We start from the raw sequence: 9,602 nt of genomic DNA, 5'->3' as shown, positions 1-9,602 counted from the left end.
AGTAAAGGAAGGGTAATATCGACCTTTCATATGATAATGTGGTTTCCAGTTTCGCAGAGTGTATTGTGTCAGTCCCAAAATATCTTTATCTAAAACCTTAATCTGATGTTCGACAAGAATGTGGGTCCCACATTTGCAACACAACACTAGACAGCACCAAAGTGTTGCCTTTGCACCCTTCCCTTCATATAAATACTCTTTTATACCAACACCACCATCAAGCTTTCACCTTTTTCATTCACAAACAACCCTTCAGCCGAATTCCCCTAACCCTTCTTTTCCTTCCCCTTTGAGAGCAAAAAAAAAAAATTGCAAATTTGCTTTTAAGCGGTTTTGATACCAGAAACCATGGTGGCAGATAAGGCAAAAAAACCCAAAGTGGGTCAAGGGGATGATTCTTCTGAACACATTGATGGAGAGCTTGTTCTTAACATTGAGAAATTGCAGGAATTGCAGGATGAGCTGGAAAAGGTTATACCTTTGACCACCCCATTTTTTGTTTTGTTCATGATTGCCCTTTTCGTTCCTGTTGGCTGTGTTTTGAATCTCTAGTATATTGTGTAATTGTGAACCTCACTCTTGGTTTTGGTGTCAGTTTTGATGGCGCGTTGGGGAATGAGGTTTTTTTGTTGGCAAGCAAATTAATTTATTTTGCTTGATGAGGTTTTATCTTCATGGTTTTGCTTTGTCATGGAATCAAGGGTGAAAGATTACAGCTTTGATTTGTTTGGTTTACATTCCTAGAGCTGAGAGCTTTTGTTGTTAGGTTACAAGTTATTATCTATGATGGAAAATTGATAGGGTATCATCAAGGGTTTGAGATGTTGAGTCTGATAGCTTTTGTAACTCTTGTTTTTTGTGGATTTTTTTATTATTATTAATATTATTTGTGTTGCTTTTCATATGCGTAGCTTGTTCTGTAGAGGTTCTATATTTGTGAGTGTTGCTTCCGTGTGTATGCTGATTTGTTATTGTTTTTGTTGGATGATATTTTTGGTTTGTAATGTGAGTCTTTAGTAATGTTGGAATTTTATAGTTATGTCATTTTAAGATTGGTTTCATGTTTTGATGAAAAATGATCCAGAATCATGTGTATCTATTTGAAACTATGAATACAAGCCTTTCTAAAAGTCAGTGATTCTGAATCCATGTAGTGCTGTTACATTGAACATTAATCAAAATAAGCCCCTAAACAGTAATGATGTATTTGAGTGATTTGATTTTAAAGTGTCAGAGTATGGTTGTAGTTATACTTTATTTTAAAGTGATTTGATGCAGTTCCATCTAATTTGGAAGCTGCTTCAAAGTTATCATGAGTAGTAGTACATATAAGACATGTTTTTTTTGCTTTCTGTTTTCCAATGCTGCTTCATTAATCATAATAGTATTTCATACTCATCAGGTTAATGAGGAGGCGAGTGATAAAGTTTTGGAAGTTGAACAGAAATATAATGAAATACGCAAGCCTGTTTATGATAAGAGGAATGAAATCATCAAATCCATTCCCGACTTCTGGTTAACTGCGGTTAGTGAATATCCATGCTCGATTCATTCTTACTATAGTTTCATTTATTTTTTAACATAGTTGCAATAAGTTATTTGATTATTATGATAAATAACTCGTTTTACGTTTCACTGTGCAGTTCTTGAGTCATCCTGCACTCTGTGATCTTCTGACTGAGGAAGACCAGAAGGTTTGGCAAATGCCGTGAACCTTATTTAACATTTTAAATAGAAAGCCAGTTCCTCGAAAATTATCTTGTTTTCACTAAATTGACTTTTTTCTTTAAAAGTTGTTACAGGTTAGAGTGTATCACATGAGATTCTTGAACAATTTCTAATACATTGACCTTTTTGTATGACATAGATCTTCAAGTATTTACATTCACTTGATGTTGAAGATTTCAAAGATATGAAGTTGGGCTACTCGATCACCTTTGTAAGATTCTTCTCTCATTTTTTCCTATTTTTTTAATCTATTTTGTTTTTAATCATAGGATCAGTTTTGCTATTTCCTCTCAATTTTGCTTATTTTATGGCTTGATTCTAATAATGTAAAATTTCTAACCTTTTCAGAATTTTAAAGATAATCCTTATTTCGAAGATACCAAGTTGACTAAAACTTTCACATTCTTTGAGGAGGAGGGAACCACAAAGATTACTGGAACTGCCATCAAGTGGAAGGAGGGCATGGTAGCATGCTTATAACTGTATTCTTTTGACTTCCTTTCGCTTATTCTTTTTCTGCAGTGCTGGTTATAACATTTTTTTTTTCTGTTTTGAAGGGTGCTGCTAATGGAGTTAATCACGAGACAAAAGGAAACAAGCGCACACTTACTGAGGAGAGGTAGTTCTCTAACTAAAATGTGCCATTTTGTGAGTGGAAAGTTGTGAACATGATTGGTTAGACATTAATGCTTGTGATCATTATTAAACTTTGTTTCACATGAGATAAGGTTTAAAGTTATGTATCATGTATATCACTGCGGCTCGACACTTCATACGAGTAAGGTTAAACAGCTTATAGCACCATATCCCAGGGCTTATAACAGATGATTTCCATCGGTTAATACTAATATTAATAACGAATAGTATCCTTGTATTGTGTAATCAACCATTTTAAACAAAAAACAGTACTTGAAGCGTAACTCTTAGTTATTATGAATAATATCCTAAACTCTTTCATTTGTTAATTTGTATCTGATTCTCCCCCTCCTATCCTGCTCTTTTGTTTATGTAGCTTTTTCAGTTGGTTCGGCGAAACTGAGCAGAAGGACCTAGCCGAGTTTACCGATGAGGTAAATTTAAGGAGATGTGGTGTTATAATTTGTGTATAGAAACTGTGATCTTTAGCTGCCCTTGTATTTATTATTTATTATTAAAGACATAAGTGAGAATTGATGGATAATTAAATCATAGGAATAAAAAGAACAGCTATCTGTTCAAATATATGGAAATTGCATGAAAGTTACGCAGAAGTTACATAAAATTCCTTTTGCTGCTTTATTATCATTCACTTTCTGTGCATGTTGTGTTTCAGGTTGCTGAAATAATTAAAGAAGACTTATGGCCTAACCCTCTAAAGTACTTCAATAATGTAATTTTCTATATCATGCTTACTTGTCCTCTTTTTACCAAAGAAATACGTAGTGAAATATCCAGATAGAAGTTTGTAGTATCTGTACTCATTCGTGGAGTGCATTTATATTTGCAGGATGCCGACGAAGAGGATTCAGATGGTGAAGAAGACGCTGATGAGGTAGACTTGGTATCAGCTTTTATGATGCATTATCTCATAGAACCTTGTACACGTTTCGAAGCTATTGTTTGGAGGTGCAAGCATTTATATGATTTTAATGTTATTGGCATTGTGTTGCTGCATCTAAGGCTCTAGTTGTCTTTCTTCTTCAGTGATCCTTCCCTATTTTCTTCTTCGACTGTCAAAGGCTATGTGCGACTTTTTTCGGGAATGAAAAAGGGAAATTCCTTGGTAAATGAAAACATGAATGCACTTTCTTTCATTCTAAGAAAACATACACGTGGGCACGTGGCCTTTACTTCTGTCGTCTATGACCATATAACTAGCCACTTCTGAATTTCAGTTAGTGCTACGCGATATAAAATCTAGGTGATATATGTATGATTATGCAATCATAGAAAACCTAGTTTATTTAATTTGATGATGAAGTCATGCGCCGTGAACCACTCACCATTATGCATAATTACATATTTGATTTAGCATCCTCTCCAAGCAATGAAGCAAATAGAGGTAGTTTTTGAGACTAATCATCTTGGATATTATGCTTGCTCAGGAAAACGGAGATGACGACGAAGGCGATGATGATGAAGATGATAACAAGGAAGATAGCTAAGCCTTTTCTCGGTCGGCAGAAAACAAAACGGTTCCGTGTTCTCCGGTTAGTATCGATGAGCCTGGTTGGTTGGGAAGAGTTATATTTGTAGAAGGGTAGCTACTTTGTAGCTTGACACTGATAGAGGTTTTAGTTTTAGGTTTTTTCCTTTGGGGTGTTGAATCCTTAGGTTTGTTACTTAGCTTTTTGGACATTTCCATGCTTATATTGTAGGTTCTCAATCTTATCCTTACCATATGATTATAACCTATGAAACTCTTATTAGATGACTTTGTTCTTTATAAAATGTGATTATACCTTAATTTCATTTGCATTATTTTGTTACTGATGTTTGTATGATGATGATGCCAAATATGAATGACATTTTGTTCCTTGAAATAATGCATCTCTAAATGGCATGTTCATTACCATGAAATAACTAATTAGGTGATCAATTTTAATTAGTTAAGTTGAACCATGTATGGTGAATGATAACTATTAAATATATAATGTCAAATAACTCTTTCTTTGGTATCTTGTCACGCATGTTGAAGAGCCTAAGTTCTACAAAAGATTGTGTATAATCTAGCAATCCATAAACTCGTGCTGAAAAGTGGAAACTATTTAGAACAGTAGTATTAAGTTTGAACTAATTTCAATGGAGTAGTCACCAACTCTTGTTTTTTAACTATTTACTTTTTATAAATTTTCATTAGATCTTATTATTAGAAATTTGATTAATTAATCCGGTTCGACTTGTAAAAGTTCCAAATGGGGTTTGGGTTTTCATCTTTTGAATACAAAACAATTGCTTATTTACCCCTCTTAACAAACTTCGATGGTTATTATGGGTTGGTTTCTATTTTCCCTTGAAAAACAAGTATTACTTTCAGTATACACCAGCTATGTCATCATTTAAATAAAATGTCATCATTTAAATAAAAAACTTAATGGTAAACTTAGGGATGGCAAAACTTTTCGAGACGCGAAATCCCTGTGGGAACTGTCTTGAATGGAGATCCAACTGTGGGGAATTTTTTCTGCGGGACGGGGGACGAAATTCCCCCGAGACAGGCGCTGGGACCCGAGCAGAGATTCCTGCTCCCATCCTGCTAATTTCCAAAATTCATAAATTTACTTAATTGTCCTTAATTTGTTTCTCATATATGTTTTTTAGTCATTTCATATGCCATATATATAGAGACTTAAAATTCCTAATTCTCATTTACATAACCCTTCTTTAATTCATAGATTTCTAGCGTCGTCCATATTCCATCCAACCTCTCTGCAGCCACCCCCTTGTCACTCTCGTGTCTCACCGCATTGTCACCCCTCACCGTTCCATCACTCTCATTGTGTCGTTTTCTATATTTGTGGTGTTCCTTTCTACAACTATGTCGTCATGTCTATTCTTTTCTCTGCTGCTGCATTCTCCACCTTGTCTTCTGCTCTGTGTTCTGGCTCGCCATGGCATTCTCCACTGCGTCATTTCGAAAGTCACCATCTTGTCGTTTAGACTTTTTGTATAAAATCTTGCTGTTTTGTATAGGATTGATACTTTCAGTTCTATTCTTATGAAAATTAATAATTAGTTAGAACTATCAAAGAGATGGAGAATGTGGTCCCCCGCAAGGAATGGGGTCCTATAAAAAATGGGGATGAGAAGTAATATTCCTCCACGGTGGGGAATGGGGACGGAGACGGGGACGGGAATGGAGAGCAGGAAGGCATCCTCTACTCCTGCTCTGCTCTGTTGACATTCCTAGGTAAACTATCGTCAACATATTTTAAAATGTGACGAAAATATATTTTTTTTTTATAAATAGCAAATGAGTTTTGTTTGACAAATAATTTATGCATTTGATTTAAATTTTTGTAAAAGATTTGGATAAATATTTAGAAAGGACATGTAAAAGTCTGGAATAAAATTTGATTATTAGAATGGACATGTAAAAAATCAGAATGAAGTTACTAAATTTTAAAGAGTTAGAATGGACATGTAAAAAACTAAAACGAAGTAACTAAATTTTAAGAGTGAAAGTCTACTTTTCTAATTATATTTGTTAAAAAGGGTATTAAAAATCAATCTTTAAAACCCTTTTGAAAAATATATATACAATGTTTGGATGTTTTTATCATGTTTCCAAATCTTTTAAAAATTTATTTATCATTTACATCTTTTAAAATTATTATTCTCGATCATATAATTTTTGAATATCCTTTTAGTAGCTTCAAAAAAAAAAAAGGTTCTTGGAACGGTAATGCTTCATCTGATTAACAGGCCAAAATACACTATTACATGGGTGTAATGTAATAAGCACAATTTCACAGCATACAAGAAACGATTTTTGAGCTCGTGATGAACTCCACTTATTTTCTATGAAATAATGGATAACGGAAATTGGGCTTCTATTGTGGATAATATGTGGCCCAAAAATAAAGTTCACTCCTCAGTAAAACAAAGAAGCTAATGCTTGAGCCCAAAACAAAAAAAAAGCTAATAGATGATGCACAATCTGAGCATAACAAAACTAACCAATTTGGGTTGGTCGAGTGCTCAGTTTACTCGTCTGTTTAAGCAAACGCCAGGAGTTTGAATTCTACTTTGTGCATGCAGCAACTTATTGGCCAGCGATAGACCTTTAAATAGAGCTCAAATCCGTGACAAATTAATACATTTCTTTCTTCATTAACACGTAACTCAACAATTAAAATTAAGGAAATGATAATTAGAAGCTGCTTTATTTTCTAATGTATTAAGCATTTACATCAACAGCATCAATTTGTTTCTAAGGAAATTTAATACTACTCAATTGATATCACCTTTTATGATCATAATAAGCTACACACACACACACTCTATTCATCATTAATTTGTCTCAAATCATGCTTGTTTCGTGCATTTATATCGGTGGCGGAGGAAGAGTAAGAAATTAAAAAGTATGAATGTATAAATTATGATAATTACTTTTTTTTAGACATGTTTGGACTTTGGATTATATTACTTTTATGAAATATACACCCCTCCTTTCTCCCACGGAAAAAGGTCTTGAAACTTATGATGGCAAACAGTTTGAAGTAATAAGTTAATTAAACTAGGAATAATTTATTTATTAATTTAATTAATCTTTTTAATATTCAAACTAATAAACATATAATATTATTTAATCATGTCTATTTTTTTAGTTATTTTTAAGGGACGTTGTAAGGTATTTCTAGAACATTAGCTTGAATTTATTTATTTATTTATTTTATGTTTTAAAACTCAATCTGGATTCTAGATTACTTATTAAAAAAAAATCTAAATTTTACCAAAAAGGGTACTAAACCGCATGCATGGATCTGATCATCAGATTATTTTGTTTTTTCATTTGGTGATTATTATCCATATATAACTCTCGCTCGTGAGGGTCTTAATTATAACAACTTTAATAAGATTCAATGCTGAAAAATTTGAAGGCAAACAAACATATTAACCTTAAGCTTAGACATACCAACCAAACATATTAATCTCAAGAACCATCATAATGTGGCAACTCTAATACCCAATAAGATTCATTAATTTAACCTTGAAGAAACTGAATAAATTAAAGTTAATTAGACTCATGAGCTAAGACAAAATCTATTGGTCTAGGCAATTGTTTTCTCAAAGGTTTAACAAATGATTAAAAAAACAGTAATTAAGTGTGACACATTCATTAGATTACTTTGCAAAATTTTAAAAGCTTGGACTTGAAATAAATAATGTTAGGCAAGTTTCCTTCAAATTAAAGTAACTAAATTACGGAACTAATGCGCGCATGCATTAGTATGAGAATGAAGTTGTGGCAACGCTTATGGAAGTGCCTTAGAAAACTAATTAACCCTTTTTTGTTCTCTTTTTTGGGCTATTATGATTATTGTTCATCATGCATGCGCTCCAACAGTATTGGAACTTCCAACTTCTTATTAGTAGATTTTGAATTTTTTTTTTAATTATTTCTAGAAGGTCATCATTACCATACTTAGCCACTTTTTAGCGGTGAACAGAAAAATGTCGGTAAATATAATTTAATACCATATTATATATTATATATTTAGAGTTTCGCTAAAAAAAAAAATTTATGGTCACCCTAAAAAACTGTGATCATAGCTAGTGAAAATGGTGATCATAGATCTATAGTTACGGTTTTGGATCTATGATCACAGTTTTTTTATTGTGGCCTGGCCTACTCTGACGTGGTTATAGGTCTATGGTCACAGTTTTTTTATCTATAGTCACGGTTATAATTTTCAAATTCAGACACTTTAGGTCACCTTTTTTTGAAAAACTGTGACCATAGATCCTTTTAGGTCACCCTTTTTTGAAAAACCGTGACCATAGACCCTTTTTTTGTCACTGTAAAAAACTGTGATCATAGACCCCTTTAGATTACCCCATAAAATCGTGATCATAAACCCCTTTTAGGCCACATTTTTTTAGAAAATCGTGTACCTATGGTCATTTTTTTGTAAAATCCGTTACCATAGCTTTTTTTTTGTCACGGTCATAGAGGATCTATGGTCATAATTTTTTGTCATGACTAAAAAACCGTTACCATAGACCCAAAATGTTGTAGTGTTTGTTTAGGTGAATTTTAAAAAAAAAATTTGAGTTATTTTTGTTTTAAAGATTATATGAAAAAGCAAAAGTAATTTTATATTTGGTATCTCATGTAAAAAGATCTTTTTATCTATCAATTATATTTAGGTATAACAATATAAAAATATTTTTTGTTTATTTATTACATGAAAATATTTTTTTTTATTTTTTTAAAAAAAGATGTAAATTATAACTTCTCAAAAAAGATATATTTTATATTTTTTTAATATTTTTATTTTTACTACTAAAAATTTGTCAACTACACTAAAAAATAAAAAATAAAATCTTTTTTTATTAAAATAATGACACTCAAACAAATATCTAGTATGAAATAATTTTATACGTATATTTAATTTCATAATTTTACATTAATAAAAATAAATTTTTTGTATTCATTACGATAGTAATCTTTAAAACGAATCGATGCAATTAAATAATTATATAAAATATTTTATATTATTAATATACCAAAATCAAAATATTATAATATTTGGCACTTGGAACAAAGATGAAAGAGAATTTGGACCATGACTACGAAAAAGTTCTTATCTTCTTAAAAGGAATAATATATTATTGTTTTTTATTTTTGCATATTTTAAATATAAATAAATAATTTAAAATAAAAAATACTTTAAATAAGCATAGTAGCATCTAATGTTGGTGCGTGTGATTTTACCACGTTAAAAACGAAGACATGATTTTAATATTGGCTGTCTGAATATAATAGAAAAATAATGAGATCAATGATTCATTCTTCTTGTTATTTTTGTTACTTAAATTATTTTTTTTATTAATAATAAATGTAAATTTATTTATTATATTTCTTTTAATAAAAATATATAAAAAATACATAATATATAAGATATAATAACTTAACAAATAAAAACGCACGAATATTTTTATCTTAGATGAGTGGCCATGCCACTATAACGTTGAAAAATCCAAAGGGAATACTAATTCCAAGTCTCCAACCTTCATTGTTTATGAAGAAAGAACTCACTCAGCAAGGGAAGTGGAAAAAAAAAAAAAACTTCAAAAAAATGGTAGTTCACAAACAGAATGAAGCTTTGCAATGGCATTTATATATAAAAAATAATCTAGATAATATTTTTTTTAATTTTTAAATCATC

The 9,602-nt window shown here is 31.3% G+C and overlaps 1 protein-coding gene across 1 annotated transcript; it reads left to right on the top strand.

Moving 5' to 3' along the window:
• Window positions 1–205: 205 nt before the first annotated feature.
• LOC107486726 (NAP1-related protein 2) lies at window positions 206–4,174 on the top strand. The gene is made up of 10 exons (XM_016107291.3): window positions 206–471; window positions 1,403–1,525; window positions 1,644–1,694; window positions 1,868–1,939; window positions 2,077–2,193; window positions 2,286–2,347; window positions 2,741–2,798; window positions 3,041–3,097; window positions 3,215–3,259; window positions 3,813–4,174. Exons 1-10 carry the CDS (start codon window positions 349–351, stop codon window positions 3,870–3,872), a joined length of 768 nt encoding a protein of 255 aa, XP_015962777.1. The 5' UTR covers window positions 206–348; the 3' UTR covers window positions 3,873–4,174.
• Window positions 4,175–9,602: the final 5,428 nt, after the last annotated feature.

This window comes from Arachis duranensis, chromosome 4 (genome assembly GCF_000817695.3).
Source record: "Arachis duranensis cultivar V14167 chromosome 4, aradu.V14167.gnm2.J7QH, whole genome shotgun sequence".
Lineage (NCBI taxonomy): Eukaryota > Viridiplantae > Streptophyta > Magnoliopsida > Fabales > Fabaceae > Arachis > Arachis duranensis.
Note: the sequence above shows the minus strand (reverse complement) of the source record. Positions and strands in the feature narration are given on the sequence as shown.

Coding starts and splice junctions, on each gene's coding strand:
- LOC107486726 (XM_016107291.3), top strand. CDS start 349: ATGGTGGCAGATAAGGCAAAAAAACCCAAAGTGGGTCAAGGGGATGAT. Junction 1,526..1,643: donor CCGACTTCTGGTTAACTGCG/GTTAGTGAATAT, acceptor TTCACTGTGCAG/TTCTTGAGTCATCCTGCACT. Junction 2,194..2,285: donor TCAAGTGGAAGGAGGGCATG/GTAGCATGCTTA, acceptor TCTGTTTTGAAG/GGTGCTGCTAATGGAGTTAA.